The sequence below is a fragment of the Rhinolophus hipposideros genome (assembly GCF_964194185.1).
Source record: "Rhinolophus hipposideros genome assembly, chromosome: 1".
NCBI classification, from domain to species: domain Eukaryota; kingdom Metazoa; phylum Chordata; class Mammalia; order Chiroptera; family Rhinolophidae; genus Rhinolophus; species Rhinolophus hipposideros.
The window spans coordinates 73,554,358-73,571,644 of record NC_138047.1 but is presented as its reverse complement, the minus strand read 5'-3'; the positions used below and the strand labels follow the sequence as shown (position 1 = coordinate 73,571,644).

The 17,287-nt window shown below is 38.7% G+C and overlaps 1 protein-coding gene across 2 annotated transcripts in view; it reads right to left on the bottom strand.

Moving 5' to 3' along the window:
- Window positions 1-13,730, bottom strand: part of METAP1 (methionyl aminopeptidase 1) — a 62,271-nt gene extending 48,541 nt beyond the window's left edge. The window contains exons 1-2 of one of the 2 annotated variants that reach the window (XM_081046234.1): window positions 13,655-13,730; window positions 13,077-13,214 (exon numbers count right to left, since the gene is read on the bottom strand). In XM_081046234.1, coding sequence (XP_080902360.1) covers window positions 13,077-13,190 — 114 coding nt within the window. In that variant the 5' untranslated portion in view covers window positions 13,191-13,214; window positions 13,655-13,730. Of the gene's footprint in view, window positions 1-13,076; window positions 13,378-13,654 lie in introns of those variants that run through there. The other variant, XM_081046233.1, reaches the window with a different exon arrangement.
- Between the last annotated feature and the right edge of the window lie 3,557 nt (window positions 13,731-17,287).

The following is a 17,287-nucleotide window of genomic DNA, read 5'->3' as shown; positions in this document are numbered from 1 at the left end:
TCTGCTGTAGCTTTGTCTTTTTCTTTTCGTTACATCAGGTATATTGCCCTATAAATTCTGGTAGTGATACAGGCAGTAAAAAACTAAGGAATTTTTAACTTTAAAAAGAAAAAGGAAAACTGGAAAATCCACAAATATGTAGAAATTAAACAATGCACTGGTAAACAACCAGTGGGTCAAAGAGGAGGACACAAGGGAAATTACCAAATACCTGAGACAAGTGAAAACAAAATACCAAACATACCAAAATACATAACATACTAAAACTTACGGGATGCAGTAAAAGCAATGCTGGAGTAAAGTTTACAGCTACAAATGCATATATTAAAAAAGAAGATCTTCAATTAACAACCTAACTTTACACCTCAAGGAACTAGAAAAAACAAACAAACGGAATCTAAAACTAGCAGGAGGGAAATAATAAAGATTACAGCAGACTAATAAAATAAAAAAACAATACAAAAAAAAATATCAAACGAAGAGTTGTGTTTTTTTTTAAAGATCAACAAAATTCACAAACCCTTGAAATAACCAAGGAAAAAAATGAAAAGAAAAAAATTCAGTTAATGAGGAGTGTAAACTTCCAGTGCATTCATTCTATGAAGCCAGCATTACCCTGATACCAAAGCCAAAATACACCACAGGAAAGCTACAAACTAATAGCCTTTGTAAATATTGATGCAAAAATCTTCAACAAAATACTAGCAAACAAAATTTAAGACCACATTAAAAGGATTATATACCATGACCATAGAATTTATTTCTGTAATGCAATGGTTCAAGATACAAAAATTAACTAACATAATATACCACATTAACAGAATGATAGACAAAAACCACATTATCATCACTGATGCAGGAAAGCATTTGACAAGATTCAACACTCATGATAAAAACACTCAACAAACTAGAAACAGAAGAAACTTACTCAACATAATAAAAGCCATATATGAAAGACCTACAGCTGACATCAGTCAATGGTGAAAAAGTGAATGCCTTTCCTTTTAAAAGTAGGAACAAAAGGATGCCCACTCTCAACATTTCTATTCAACAAAGTATTGGAAGTCTTAGCCAGAGCAATTAGGCAAGAAAAAGAAATAAAAGGCATCCAACTAGAAAAGAAAAGCAAAATTATTTTGGTTCACAGATGACATGATTTTGTATGTAGAAAATTTCTAAAGATTATAAAGATAAAAAACTGTTAGAACTAATAAACAAAATGAGTAAAGTTGCGGGGAACAAAATCAAAACTGCAAAAATGAATTGTGGGGCGACTGGATGGCTCAGCTTGTTAGAGCGTGAGCTCGTAACAGGGTTGCTGGTTCAATTCCCTCATGGGATAGTGGGCTGCGCCCCCCCCCCTTACCCCCTGCAACTAGATTGAAAACGGCGACTGGACTTGGAGCTGAGCTGCACACTCCACAACTAGACTGAAGGACAATGACTTGACTTGGAACTGAGGGGTCCTGGAAAAACACACTGTCCCCCCATATTCCCCAATAAAAAAAATTTTAACTTACAATAATATCAAAAAGAATAAAATACTTAGAAATTAATCTAACAAAGAAGTTCAGAAACGTACACCGAAAATTACAAAACATTCCTAAAAGAAATTAAAGACACAAATAAATGGAAAGATGTCCCATGTTTATGGATTGGAAGACAATATTGTTAAGATGTCAATACTACTCAAAACAATCTACAGATTCAACATAATTCCTATTGAAATCCCAAAGATGTTTTTTGCAGAAATTGAAAAAAATTCATCCTAAAATTTATATGGAATTTCAAGGGACCCCAAATAGCCAAAACAATTTCAAAAAAGATGAAGAAAGTTGGAAGACTCACACTTCTTGATTTCAAAACATATTACAAAGTTACAGTAATCAAAATGGTATGGTACTACCACAAAGATCTATAGACTAATGGAATACAATCGAGTCCAAAAATAAGACTACTCAATGTGGAAAGAACAGTCTCTTAAATGGTGTTGAGAAAACCGATATCCACATGCAAAGGAATGATGCTGTACTTTCTTATACCACATTCAAAATTTAATTCAAAATGGATTAAAGACCTAAATGTAAGGCCCCAAACTATAAAACACCTAGAAGAAAACCGGAAAAGCTTCATGACATTGGATATGGTAACGATTTCTTCAATATGACACCAAAAGAACAGGCAACAAAAGTAAAAGTAGTTAAGTGGGGCTGCGTCAAACTTTTATGACTTTTGTTCATCAAGACACAATCAACAGGGAAGAGGCCACCTACAGAGCGGGGAAAAAAAAGATTTGCAAATCATGTATCTGATAAGGGGTTAATATGCAAAGTACACAAACACTCCTACAACTCAATGAGAAAAAAATCAAACCTATTTAAAATATGGGCAAAGGACTTGAATAGACATTTCTCCAAAAATGATATTCAAATGGCCAACAAGCCTATGAAAGGGACTCAACATCACAATCATCAGAGAAATACAAATCAAAACCCCATGAGACAGCATCACATTAACTAAGATGGCTACTATTTAAAAACAAAACAAAACAAAACAAAACCAGAAAAAACACACAAAAAACCCAAAACCTGAAAATAACAAGTGCTGGTGGGGATTGGAGAAGCTGTAACCCTTGTGCACTGTTGGTGGGATTGTAAACCACTTTGTAAACCATACTGGCATGGTACAATACTAGGGAAAACAGATGGTTCCCCCCAAAATTAAAAACAGAACTATTTACCGATCCAGCAATTCCACTTCTGGATATATATCCAAAAGAATAGAAAGCAGGGTCAAAGAGGTATTTGCATAGCCATGTTCATAGCAGCACTATGCACAATAAACAAGAGGTGGAAGCAACCCAAATGTCCATCAAAGAAAGAAAGAACAAAATGTGGTATGCACAATTAATTCTCTGCAGCCTTAAAAAGGAAGGAAATGCTGTCACATGCTACAGCACAGATGAACATCGAGGACATTATGTTAAGTGAAATAAGGCAGCCACAAAATGACAAAGGCTGTATGATTCCACTTGTATGAGGTATCTAACATAGTCAAATTCACAGATAGAGAAAGAATGGTGACTATCAAGGGTGGGAGGAAGGAGCAAAGGACAGTTGCTATTTAATCGACACAGAGTATCAGTTCTGCAAGATGAAAATATCCTGAAGAGCTGTTCCACAACAATGTAAATATACTTAACACTGTTGAAGTGTACACTTAAAAATAGTTATGATGGTAAAGTTTATATATTTTTTACAATAAGACAGACACATTAAAAAAAAGTAAGTTATAAAACTACATACCTGTATAAAATATAAAACAATATCATTTTTGTTTTGAACAAGTAAAATAACAGCTCTTGAAACTAATATAATACTGTATGAAAAAAATAAAATTGGAAAAAAAAAACAGGTAACATTTGAGTGTGTACTACCAAACGTGTACTACAATCATGCCTATCACATGATTTAGGCACTTATTATGTATTAACCCTGTTATTCTTCACAACCACTTTAAGAGGTAGGTACTATCATTACTATCCCATTTTATAGATGAGAAAGCTGAGATCCACAGATTAATTAACATGCCCCCCAAACACATAGATAATTAATGGCAAAGCCAGGTTTTAAATACAGGCCTTCTTGAGACAGTATCCATGCTCTTAAACCCTCTATGTAATATATACATAAAAGTCTGGGAAGATAATAAACCAAACTGTTAACATTCTCTTAGGAAATGATCATGGTGGAGTTTCCACTTTATACACTTATTTTAAATTTATGCAAAGATCATGCACTGCTTTTTATAATGAAAAGCAAAAGGAGATATTGACAATTTGAAAAAATATACTCAACGGGACAGCAAGGTCTCTATCCCTACAATCATTTTATCCTTGTATTTCTGTACTTGAGGACTTTTCACTACAGTAAAGCTAATCCATCTGGTGTAACACACATGCCTCAACTTGCTTCTGTTTCCATAAACACAGCCTTTCCCCGGAGAGAATGTCCTTTCCTTCGCCCTAATACACACCTTTTTATCTCTTAGTTTTTATTTATTTTTTAATTTATCAAAATCCAGTTCTTAACTCACATACTTCAGGAGGCCTTCTAGGAACTGTCCTTACCTATAATTTTTTTCAACTATTCAGTATGCTGTTTTATCAAACTGCCCTTTCGTGGTTTTATGTGTGTCCTCCACAGAGCCATCAGCAAAGTTCCTTAAAGATGTCACTACCCCGTCTCCTAGAGGCAGGGGCCTTCCCATAGCATGGAGCCTACTTAGCACCCAGATCTGGACTTCTACAGACATTCCTCCCAGAAACCAGGGTTCTTTGGAGACAGGAATGATTCCAGATCTGGGATAGGGAAATTACAAGGTAAATCTGATTTGTCTTGTGCTAGAAAGCCAGGAAGCAATCAGAGACTAACGGAGGAGGATCAAAAGAGTATAGAAACCACTTTGAAGATGGTACATTGACCAACGTCAAAAACAATAGGACTGTAATTGATTTTAGCATTTAATGAAGGAAAAAAGTCCAAAGCTCCCTAAACTGAAATATGAGAAAACAACAAGCATATGTGACAAGCAGAAGTGGCCACTATATTACCATTACGTCTTTCTAGGAGGAATAGCATACTACCATTTTCAGGTGGAACATTCACCAGTTGATGAGGGAAAACTTTTCCTGGTAGGTAAAAGTAATCAGCTATTAAATAACAATGGGGACTAGGTGGGGATGGGAATTACGTTTTGCAATCCACACTGAGATAATTAACAGGCAAGGCTCATGGAGAAACCACTAGGAGAAAGACTGTTGAGGGAATGCATATTCGCATATTGCCAAAGCATCATCCCACATATTACATGGTAATTGCAAAGTGAAAAATGTATGTTTACAATGGTGATATGGTAGCAATCTCCTTAACCAACTGATCAAATTTAGTACCACTGGAGTGGGACAACCAGGCATTCTGTGCCTCCTGATGTGATACAGTATGAAACACAAAGCTTCACCTACGAGTCTTCTTGTCAAGTGAATCTTGACAGAACATAGACCTTTAGACCTAATTTCTGGCTTACAAAAATTACAAGAGATGAAAGAACAACTTCAAGACACTATGAGGAAATAGTCAGATAATTGAGAATGTGTGACATTCTACAAGACAACTGACAAGTATCTTCAAAAAAATCAGTATCATGAAAATAAAGATGAGAGGACTGTTCTAAATTATGAGACTGAGACATAACAACCAAATGCTATGTGAGCTTTGATAGGATCTTGATTCCAAAAAAAAACAAAAAACCATAATACAACTATTAAATATGCTTGGAGGATAACTGAAAAAGTTGAACAGGACTGTTAGATGAATGTTCTTAAATATAATCATGATACTGCAGTTAAGAATGTCTTTTTCGTTAGAAAGTGCACACTGAATATCTAATGGGTGTGGTTATCACATTGTCTGTGACTTATTCTATAATGTTTTTAACAAATATATACACAAATGCAATATACACACAAACACACATAAAGAAGGCGAACAGCATGTTAATTTAGATGATGGGTATATTGCAATTAAGTGTAATAGTCTTTTAAAAACTTTCCAGTTTGAAAATTTTCGTAATAAAAACATAGGGAAACTCAATAAACTTCTAAAATAATCAAGAGAAAAGATAACCCCTTGTCTATAACTTTCACTTAGCACCTTATCATTTATCTTTTTAAAGTACGTCTTGTCAGCACAGGTAACCGTAAGCCCCTAGAGGACAGTTAAATTTTTGCAAATTTACAGATATGCAAGTTTGCAAGTTTACAATAGCCCAATGAATGTTGTTATTCAAAAGTAACACAAAAGACCAGATTCGCAAAAATCAAAATGTCTGCTAATAACAAGTCCTAGCAAGGATATGGAACAATGTAAAGATTTTGATGATGGGGGTATAAGTACAATCACACTGAAGAATAATTTGGCATGACCAAAATAAAGCTGAACAACTACATATACCATGACCCAAGAATTTTTCTTCTAGGTGTATACCCAAGAGAAATTCTTACATACAGGCACCAGGAGTTAGGCATAAGAACTTTTAGAGCAGCATTGTTTATTAATCCAAAAACCTGAAATAACCCAAATCTCCATTAATGAAGGAATGAATAAATAATGATATTATTAACTCCTTGCAATACCATACAGCAATGAAAGTGAACGAACTAGAGCTATGTACAACAGGGATGAATCTTAAGAACTTAACGTTAAACAAAGAAAGGAAGTTGGGAAAAAATACACTGATTTTACTTACAAAAATGTCAAAGCCATCAAAAGTAAACAATATTATCTAGGGAATCAAACCTATGGAAAAGCAAATTGTGTTCTTGAAACACAAAATTCAAGAAAAAGGAGTACCTCCAGGGGAGGGAGACACAGGAGACTTCTGGTTTTGTTTACCTAGTAATATTCTTTTTAGTAATACAGGCATTTGCTGTATCAGGTTTCTTTAGAGCCTATGGATGATTTACTGTTAGTTTTTTATTCTACTCAATATCTAATAAAAACAACTTGGAAAAAAATAATAATGCATATAAATTCTGCCTTTAAGGTACTTAAAAACCTCAATTCAAAAGCAATACTAAATAGTCACATAATAACTGCATTTCTATTTTTCTCTACATTTGTTTAGGAATGAATAATACAAAGTTATCAGTATTCAAATAGTCAAACCCATCACTAATACCAATTAACAAAATAATCAGGAATAAAATAAATCTCCATTTTAAAAACAAAAGGCCATGCCCAAAAAAAAGACTATGCCATGTCTAAAACCTTACATTTACCTATTTTACGGAATGACTGAAACTCATAATTTGATGGATAAGACAAGGTAATCTTCAAAATCTGATGCACAGGGGTGACCTTTTGTACCTTTATCAAGGCAGGATTTTTAAATACACGTTCACATTATGGAAAAGTCTCTTGTTGCCTCCCACTTTATGATGGTAATGGAACTGCTAAAGTTATAATTTCACTTATCACCTAATACCCTACACTCTTTAGACACAGGAGTTTATACCCAGATAAATGCCACACTAGCACACCCCAGCTGACAGGGTTTTGAGGAATGCTTTCCAACAGACATGGCACAGCTTTGGTATTATCAGGAAGAAGTCCCCACTGAACTTTGCAATAAAACAGTAAGTTCCTGGAGACAAAACCAGGAGACAACTTTTTTTTTTTATAAGAACACTTTAACATGAGATCTACCCTCTTAACAAATTTAAGTGTCAATACAATTTTCAATGTTGTTGGTACAATGCTGAATAACAGACATCTAGACATCATCTTGCTAGACTGAAACTTCATGCTGTTGATTAGTAATTCCCCATTTCTCCTCCCTCCAGCCCCTGGCGACCACTATTCCCCTCTTTGATTCTACAAATTTTGACTACTTTAGATACCGCGTAAGTGAGATCATGCAATGTTTGTCCTTCTGTGACCGGCTTATTTCACTCAGCATAATGTCCTCAAGGAACATCCACATTGCGGCATATTGCAGAATTTCCTGCTTTTTAAGGCTGAATAGTATTCCACTGTGTGTTTATACTACATTTTGTTTATCCATTCACCTATCCGTGGACACTTATTGTCTCCACAACTTAGCTCGCTGAGGAAGGCAGGCCAAGCTTGCAGAGTATGTTGAACTGTTCTTTATTCAGAGCCAGACACAAGGCTGACACCAATCAAAGAAATCAAAATAAAGACTCATAATTGTTGAGCTGGCAGCACTACCTGCCCAGACACGAATAAGCAAATGCTTCATGTTCAAACTGAAAGGTCAGGGAAAGGGTAATAATTATATTTATATTCTATTACATTAAAACTAACATGGAGAGAATGCCAATGGTTGCTGTGTGAAGCATGCCTGCCTATATGCGTCTACTACTTTTGCTATTAATACCAAAGACAATTCCTGATTGATGCAGGAGTTACCATGCTACAACTTCTCCCTCCCAACATCTATAGCAGGGTATGTGCTTAACTACGTGTTTATGTGTCTGTCATCCCCACCACATTTACTAAGACCTAAACAAAACCAACCAACCAAACAACAACTAAAAACTTCTATCCACAGACTGTATGAACTGTATAAAACCACACCTCCTTCCAACTGTCCATTGATCTCTAAAAAAGTAACTCAGTTAAAGACTTGCTCAACTTTTGATTACTTGCCAATGAAATGATGCTTGCTTTTTATTATATTACAAGTTCTAGTGGAATATAATTCATTCCAAAACCTCAATATCAGCATTTATAAGATAAGCATGTCAATAAAAGGAGATCTCCACTGACCACCGGAAGGTCCTCAAGCCAACAAAGATCCACAGACTCCACTATGAGAACTACCAATAGCTTGGGATGGTTTAATCCCGGGTTCATGTCCCAGTCCTACCATTATTCTGTATCCCTGCGTAAATAAAAATGATTTAAATTTTACAGGAACATTTGTTGAAGAGTAGTTAAACAGCAGCTAAACAATTGAAAAGAAACTAAATTCAACCATAGGTGAGTAAATAAAAGATAGTACATCTATAACATAGTATACTATTCAGTCATTACAAAGGATAATGTAAAAGTAGCTATGACAGACACTCCCAATATATTAGTTAGCACGTAAGGGTGGCCAAATTCCCTAGGATTATGTATATTATGGTGCCATTTTTATAAAAACATATACAAGTATATGCACATTAATGCATATAAAATATATAAATGTTTGTAAAAATACACATCGAAAGTTTCACAGAAATTATCACGGAGTAAGTTTTCATCTGTACTTTCTAATTTTTCTACAGTAAGTATATTATTAAAGTTATTTTTATTTAACAAATACAATCTCTCTACATCTTCATTCTACTTTTTGTTTATAAGAAGCTACCCAATCATTTGTACCCAATCATTTAACTTACAGCAGTATCTAGGGGTAGTAAGCTATGTGAGGAATTTAAAGAAAATCCCTATAAATAAAAAAAGTATAACACAGTAATATCTCCATCATTGATGAAGATGAGTTCCATAAACATTGCATTGCCAGGAACTGTTACCAAAGATGTTAACATCTCTGGTAACAAAGAGAGATTCAGAGAACAGGGTTGCATTTCAGTGTCACATGTTGGAAGGACAATTCCTTCCTACAAGATGCCCAGCCACTCACTTTCCTTCCTGGACACCCAATTAATTACCTTACCTTGCCATTGCTTCTTTAAAAGAACATTTTGCAAGAATTTGTTTAAAACGTTCATAAACAAATAATACTTCTCCTTAGACACTTTTAAACGTTCCTTATAACTGACTGTAATAGTATTAGACATGAGGCTACATATATAATAAAACCATTTACTGAACACTGTGCCAGGCATGTTGCATGCACTCTCTTATTATTTACCTTCCCCTCAACTCCATGGAGGGTGCACCATTAGACTCCTCTTACAAAACTAGGAGATGACTTAACCCAAGGACAAGATTTAAACCCAGGTCAGGTCAGACTCCAAACCCAGTCTCCTTCCCCTCACATTACACTGCCTTTTCAGTTCTTAGGCCTTGTAGTATCTGAGCAAACCACTCAGGTCCTCAGCTGATTCTTCAAAGACCAGACAGCGTCTGTCTTGGGTTGTTAACTGAAGGTTTGAACGTACCCCTGCTTTCCTTCTCAGGCCCATCAACCTCTATTCTTTCATTTAATGAACTGAAAGCATACTGTGTGCAAGGCACGTAGAAAAACACAAAACTGAGTAAAGCACAGTCTCCATTCTCAAAAATAATCTTATGAACTCCTAGGGACTAGGAGGAAACTACTGAATTACTTTTAAAACTAGTAAACTACTACTAAATAAGAATGAACACTTCTATAAAGAAATATCAAACATCAGGAACTCCTGAAAAGCTGAATTTTCATGTAAAACGGTTTTACTCAAAGGACAAAAACCTTTCTTAGAATTAAACACCCTAGATAAAAAATATTTCTACATTCTTAAGCATAAAACACAGTATAACAATAAAAAAGCTAGTATTGATTAAATTTACTAACGTGCTAAGTGTTTTACATACACGTAGTATTTAGTCTTCACCACAACTTTGAGATAAGTAGTATTAATGGTCCCATTTTAAAAGGAGGAAACAGAAAACAGACAGGTTAACTCATTAGCCCAAAATCACACAGCTAGTAAATGATGGAGTTTTGATTCGAATGCAGCAGTCTCTCTCTCTCTCTATTCTGCCTTTTGATACACTTATTCATTGATTCAAACATCTGACCACCTACTGCATGCAAAGCACTGTGTTGAATAATGAGGATAGGGCAGTGAACAAGATAGTTTATTCATGAATCTCATTTCAATCAGAGATTGCAAGACAGATAAATAAGAAAAAAAATAAGATGATGAGATAATAGACAGTATTATAGAGGAAATAAAGTGGTATGACAGAGTGACTGGGCAAGGCTTACTTCTATTATGGCGTCCTGCAATTTTGTTCTTGGTTTGTTCCCAAAGACAAGCTGGCCAGACAGCCACTCTGAGGACCAGAGGAGCAAGAAGTAGAGAGAAGACAGACTAACAACTAGCGAAGGTGATCAAAGAAGTGGCAAGGAGAAGCCCTAGTTTCACCACAGATGTGGAAATTGGTTTAGGAAAAGTTAATGATATGATCAGTCTCAAGCTGGGGCTAAAAGAACAGCTGTGACTTCAGAAGACAGGTGACATTTTGGGTGAAGGAAAGAGTGTAAGTATAGCCTCTGGTTAGAGCAAGAGAGTAAAGCTGGTTCCCTGATTATGGGGCTAGAATCCTGCAAGCAATGGTAACTGTATGTATTATGGGTAGGGGGTAAGTATAATTAAACTGCTACGCTAGGGGAAAATAACTTCTGTACCAAAGGTTTTGTTTGGATGGTTTTTGTGGGTGTTTGCACAGTGAGGAACTACAGCAGGAAAATTAATTAAGACACCATTACAACTGACTTGGTGAGAAATTTTAAAAACTGACCATAGGGAGGTGGTAATAGGAATGAAGACAGCTGTGAGAGCAACTCAGGATGTTTGACTTAACAGGCATAGCAATGGTATGGGAAATACACCTAGGAACCCAACATAAAATAAATCCAATCCTACAGTGCTGATTAAACCCTGCATGTTTTCTGCATGTTTTCAAAAATGTGTTGGAAAATTTCCACAAACCCCAAGGAGCCAATGTTCTTTCTACTGAATAAATACCATGCCTAAAAAAATATCACCTATGCTTGATGAATATGGTTTCATAGAATCTTTTAAAAATCTCAACAGATGAATGTCCGTACATATTCATTCATTTAGTATTACAAAATGCCACCTAATCTTAAATGCAGAGTAAACCACATTATTCTTCTCAGATGATACACAATTTCCAAAAGTAAACTTTTTGTCTATTAAGTCCGGGTCCCACATAGGCCTCAACAAACGGGAATTTGAAAATTATTTTGAAGAAACAAAAGGACTCCTACCAGGTTTAGCAAGCTGAGTAGACTTACTGCTATTTTTAGAATGAGCAACATTTCTCCATGTGCAACTTTGTCCAAATGATACAACAAGGTCAAGGCTCATATCCCTATCTGAAAACAAGACCTATACAACATAGCTAGGATCTCTTCTTACAACGGATTGTCTACAAGTGTTGTGGCTTAAGGAGTTTATTTATATGTTTACTTTGCATACAGCTTTATGTTTATGTATTTTATATTTTAAATATATTATTTGTATTTATTGTTCTTATGTTTTCATTCTATTCATTCATATTTTTACATATGGCAGTGTCCACATAGCACTGGCAGCCTTAAAAAAAAAATGCCTTACGTTTTACCAGCATTTCACATTCATTGGATATTTTGGGCCTCGGAATAACTTTGTGAAATAGTAAGTAACTACATTATCTTGCCGTGTACAGTGGTGGGACTGGAGTTCAAAAAGGTTAGGTAGCTTGAGTAGTTCAAGATTGCACAGTAACTGACAAGGGCAGAGCCCTGACCAGGCCTTCGCTCTTCCTTCGTGCCCTTCTCTCCCCAGGACACTGCCAATTTAATACTTGAATATTCACATGTCTCTATTCCACAGTCCTGGACTATAACTAAGAGCCATCACTGCCGCCCTGCCAAAATCTTGAGTGCCGAAATGCAGCTGGAACACTAATACTTTTCAGTAAACATAAACACGAGTACACGTCTCAGTCAGGACCGCATTCAATGCTGGGTTTGGCTCTACGGCATAAAACTTATTAAAACATAGTACAGTCTTAAAGCATATCCTTAATGGAACTGTCGTCTCCACTCACTTGGAAATTCAGCAAATGCAAAAGGTGACTCATGCCGTTAACTTACGGCTTTCTACATTAACATTGTTGGATGCCAAAGGAAGAGAATGAATTCCACAGACCCTTCTCCATCCCCACCCCCAAAGTTGCTGAAGTGTCAAAGCGCGGTAGGAAAACCCAAGGACAGAAGTTGGGGCTGGAGCCAGCATTCCTCCTCTCAGCGACTCCCACAGTCCCCGGGCGCCCCATTCCTCAAAGCCCTGCGGGTCTCTTCCGACCCGCAATCCCGCCGGGACCACAGTGACTGCCGGTCCCGGAGGCCCCCGCACCGTCCTGGCCGGAGCTGCGACAGCCAACTCGCAGGGCTGAGGCCGCCCCCTGCCCCCGGCGTCCCCAGCTGTCCTGCGTGGCCCGCACACCTGGCAGTCCCTGGCCCGGCAGGTACCTGCGCGGCGGGAACGGTGCCTCAACGCGGCGCCCCCGCGCAGCGGGTCCACCCCGGGACAAGTCCGCTTCCGCTTCCAGCCCGCGTGGCCCGGACAGCCCGCGCCCCGCCCCCGGAGCGCCCCGCGCGGCCGCGTCCCGAAGGGCCCAGGGCTGCGGCGGCGGGGAGGAAGCGCAGCCCGCGCGCCGGCCGGGGGAAGAGGAGGGGCGGGTCGCGACCTGCCGCGAGGGCCGGCGGAGCGGGCAGGGGCGGGGGTCCGGCGGGCGCGGCACGGCCGCGGGGAAGCGGGCGTCTACCTGCGAGCAGAAGTACGAGCCCTGGATGCCCAGCTTGATGCAGGTGGGACACTGGAGCTTGGCCTCGCTGCTGCAGCCGTCCGTCTCGCAGACCCGTGTCTCCACGGCCGCCATGCTGCCCGGCTGCTGGAGGAGCGCCTCACCGAGGAAGAGTAGGAGGAGGGAGGGAGGAATCGCTGGGTGGAGGGAGGCTTGGGGAGGGGAGAGAGGCCGAGCCGGGGGAGGAGCTCGGCCCCGGGGCCTGGGCGCGGAAGGAAGAGGAGAGCCAGACCGGCCCAGACCACGCTGCGCGCCCCGCCCCCAGCCCGCGCGCGCAGCCGGCGCCCCGCCCCGCCTGCGCCCCGCCCCCGCCTGCGCCCCGCCCCCCAAGGCCTCTGCACCCCCGAGGCGGGCGAGCACGTGGGGGCAGTGAGGGAGCTGGCGCTCTCCAGCTGCGTGGCACCCACCCGCTCGGTCTGCGCCTGGGGAGTGGGGCCTCCCAGCGCCACGCAGAGAAGGCCAGGTGAGGCCCGCGAGAAGAGGCTCGCAGGCCTCGAGCTCTCTGTGCCTAGAGAGGCAGAAACCCAGTCGTCCCTTACTGAATTGAATCCCGGTGTCCTGAATGTCCCCCACGCTCGCAGGCGATTGGAAAGGGCGCTCCACTCCTCTGCGTTAGTCCACCCGGCAGCTCCTCGGAAAAGGAAAGTAATTCCCTTTTTTAAGTTCTATTTCTTACTGTCAGCTCTGAGGCTTAATGACTACCGCCCATTCATAAAAAGAGGAGCCAGAGAGTTGCCTTTGAGGAGGTGGGCTGGGATTTGCATCGTCCCTCCCTCGTGCCCGATATTTTTTTCACACCACCCCCATCCGTTCACAATCTACAGTGCTAGTAATAGTAACACAACAGCTACTAGATATTCAGTACAAACTTTAGTTATATTTCATATATATATATATATATATATACATATATATATATATATATATATATATATAGTATTATCCCAGATGATTGTTTAAGAGGTAAACGGGAGAATTGTATTAACCAGGAAATGTCAGAGTTGAAGGGAGCGTTAGAGGTCATCTTATGTAAACCTGTTGCCTAAATATCTTCAACTACATCCCAGCTCTGTCCTTTCCTGACATATACTTGAATGCTCCTGTCACTAGGGAATAGAGAGGGACTAGTATTTATTGATCATCAACTAGGTACTGTGAACTTTGTGTTATCTAATCCATTTTTTTTAATTTCCATATTGAGTAAAAGACATGAAAAGCTCATATTACTTTTATTTTAAATAACTTTGTTTTGCAATGTAAGCAATACAAATAATGTAACAAAATCAAGTAATAACTTTAAAATGTAATACATCGGGGGTGGCCGGTTAGCTTAGTTGGTTAGAGCGTGGTGCTGATAACCCCAAGTGCCAGTCTGATCCCTGCATGGGTCACCATGAGCTGCGCCTTCAAAAAAAGAAAAATGTAACATAGACATAAGCAAAAAGCTATCAACCACCAAATATAATGATATATGTATATGTATGTATATATATTACAAAAACAGAACCATACCACAAAGAATGAGTAGTTAACTGACTTCTTCAATTATTATGTTGTGAATTTCTTTATTGTCATTAAATACACTTTTACCACATGGTTTTGATGTCTGCATAATATTCTATTGTATGGGTAATTTACTGAACCAAACTCATTAATAGGCATTTAGGTTATTTTTAATTGTTATGTATTATAGACAAGGCTTCAGTGAATATATTATTTTAGCTAGAGCTTTGCATACATCATTATTAGGCTATGTTCTTCAAAGTAGAATTACTGCATGAAAGCGTTGTCACTGTTTATTGTTTTTTATACAGTTTATCTAAATTTTCTTTAGAAAATGTGTACAAATTGGTGCAGAACTGTCCTAGAGACCTTATTTCCTTACTAGTGCTGGTTACTATTATTTTTAATACTTGTCATTTCGATAAAGGAAAATAAACTATAATAAGACTGAACATTTTTCTCTGATTATTAGCATTTCTTTTATGTGTTTGCATTTGTTAAAATGTCTTTTCTGCAAAAAAATTTTTTTAAAGCCAAGGCACAAATTGGCCACAATACCATCAACTAAACATATCAGTGTTTCATTTGTCCTTGTTACCTTCAGTCCATGTCCATGGGCATACTCAATGTTTACATATTCGCAGTTCTTGATCAAATTTTGTATTCTACATATTCACATATCAGTATGCCATGGATTACTCTTAGATTTAGAAAAAACAATAAATCCTATTTCTTTTCTATCTGATAGCTCTTTATGTATTTGAGACGAACCATCGTGTCTTATGGTTTGCTGGTTCTTACTTGTATAATGTAGCACGTTTAGATCCTTTGCAGTCTTTGTCCATCTACTCTGAAGACATTCCAGTTTGTTGATGTGTGATGGGTTGTGTTCAGGATTGAACAAATAGAGGAACAAGAATTTCTGAAAATTCTAGTCCGAAAAGCCCTAAGGGTTCTTCTTGGGCACAGGGAGACTGGCGACTCTCCTGCCCTTGCTGGCCATCATCAGTTCTGCTCCCTTGCATCTTTAGGGAAGCAGTGCTGTGGGGCAGGTAAGAGCACAGATGTTGCATTAAAATAGGCAGACTTGAGTTGAACTCTCTGCCTTCAACCTCCCTCCCTTAGCCGTGGTTCCAGTACCTACCGCATAGATTTTTGCTATAATTAAGTTGAATAGAATTTGTGAAGTGCTTAGCAGCCCAATAAGTGATACTTACTATCATTATTTGTTAGCCTTGCTGTCAGCTCCTCCTTCCTTGGGCCTCTTCACCCACACAAGACAAGCTGTTGAGTGAGATAAGCTTCCTAAGACCACCTTTCTGGCTGTTAAGATAATCACCCAGATCTTTTTTGTCTAAGCATAAAAAAGTGACAAAATGTAGATTTTTACAAAATTATGTTATAGTCTCTGTTTTATTCTTCTGTCTGAGATTTTAACTCAAAGTCCCCATTGGCTGTCCGGTTACCATTTTCATTCCTGTGTACAAACTTCAGCCAACTCATTTCCAGGAGGAAGAATGGGCTTCAGCATCTCAGATGACAATCTGGCATTTCTAAAGTCCTTTGGCACTGAGGGCACTTGTTTCCTTGGATGTCTGCACAGGGAAACATGCTTTTGAGATAGAATCTAAGCACATGCCCAAAGCCATCCATAGAACTAGCTACTATACTTCCAGTGTCCATGGACAGTTCAGATTCAACATGACCAAAAAGAAGCAATTATTTCCTATTTACCCACTTTGGCCACCCCCTTTCAATCTGCTTTTTCTCCTGAATTCCCTATCTTTCTTAGTGACACCCTCTGACTACTTGTCTCCCAAGTTAAAAATTAGGCCCCCTCTTCCTCATCTCACCCCGCTCCCCTATCAAATTATTCAGGCCTACAGATTTCATCTTCCAAATATTTTTTTGTGTGTGTTCTCTCTTTTCTAATGGTCCACAGCTTTACTTTAGTCCATTCTAAACCTTTGCTTGGACTAATACAGTAGCCTCTTAACTGCTTCTAATCCCTGACATCAAGCTGATTTTCTAAGAGACAAATCTGATCATGCTTTTCACCTGCTTAAAATCCTTCACTGCAGAGATGGAGCCAGAGTCAAAGAGGTGGACAGAGCTGGCAGAGTCAGGACCAAGTAAACAGTCGTGAGGGTTGTTACTAGTCAGGGTTAAGGGGACTGTGAGATCATCAAGGCCAAAGCTAAGGAAATAGTCAACAAGATCAGGGGCTTGATACATAAAGGAGAAATGAGCAAATAGTAACTATGTTAAGGATAATGAAAGCCAAGTTTTTTTCTGAGAAGGGAGTTACAAATATGGAAAGGAGGAAGGCTGGAATGAATCATGTGGTTGTGTGTTGGAATTAGAAGTATTGTTGTGAACTCAAGGTTTTGATAGATGGATAATACGAGTGTGTGTGTGTGTGTGTGTGTGTGTGTGTGTGTGTGTGTGTATAAAGCTCTGACCACTAAAAGAAACTAATGGCAATGAGCACACCTAATTTCTCAATCTTGGTTTCTAAATACCATTCTTCACTAAAAGGAATCAGGGCTCCCTGGATAATTGGCTCACTCCAGGGCCAGAGCAGGGAAAGTGCAAAATAAGTCTGGAAAATCTCATTGTACCAAAACAAGGTAGAACTCAAAAATGACATAGAGACTATAAAAAGGACA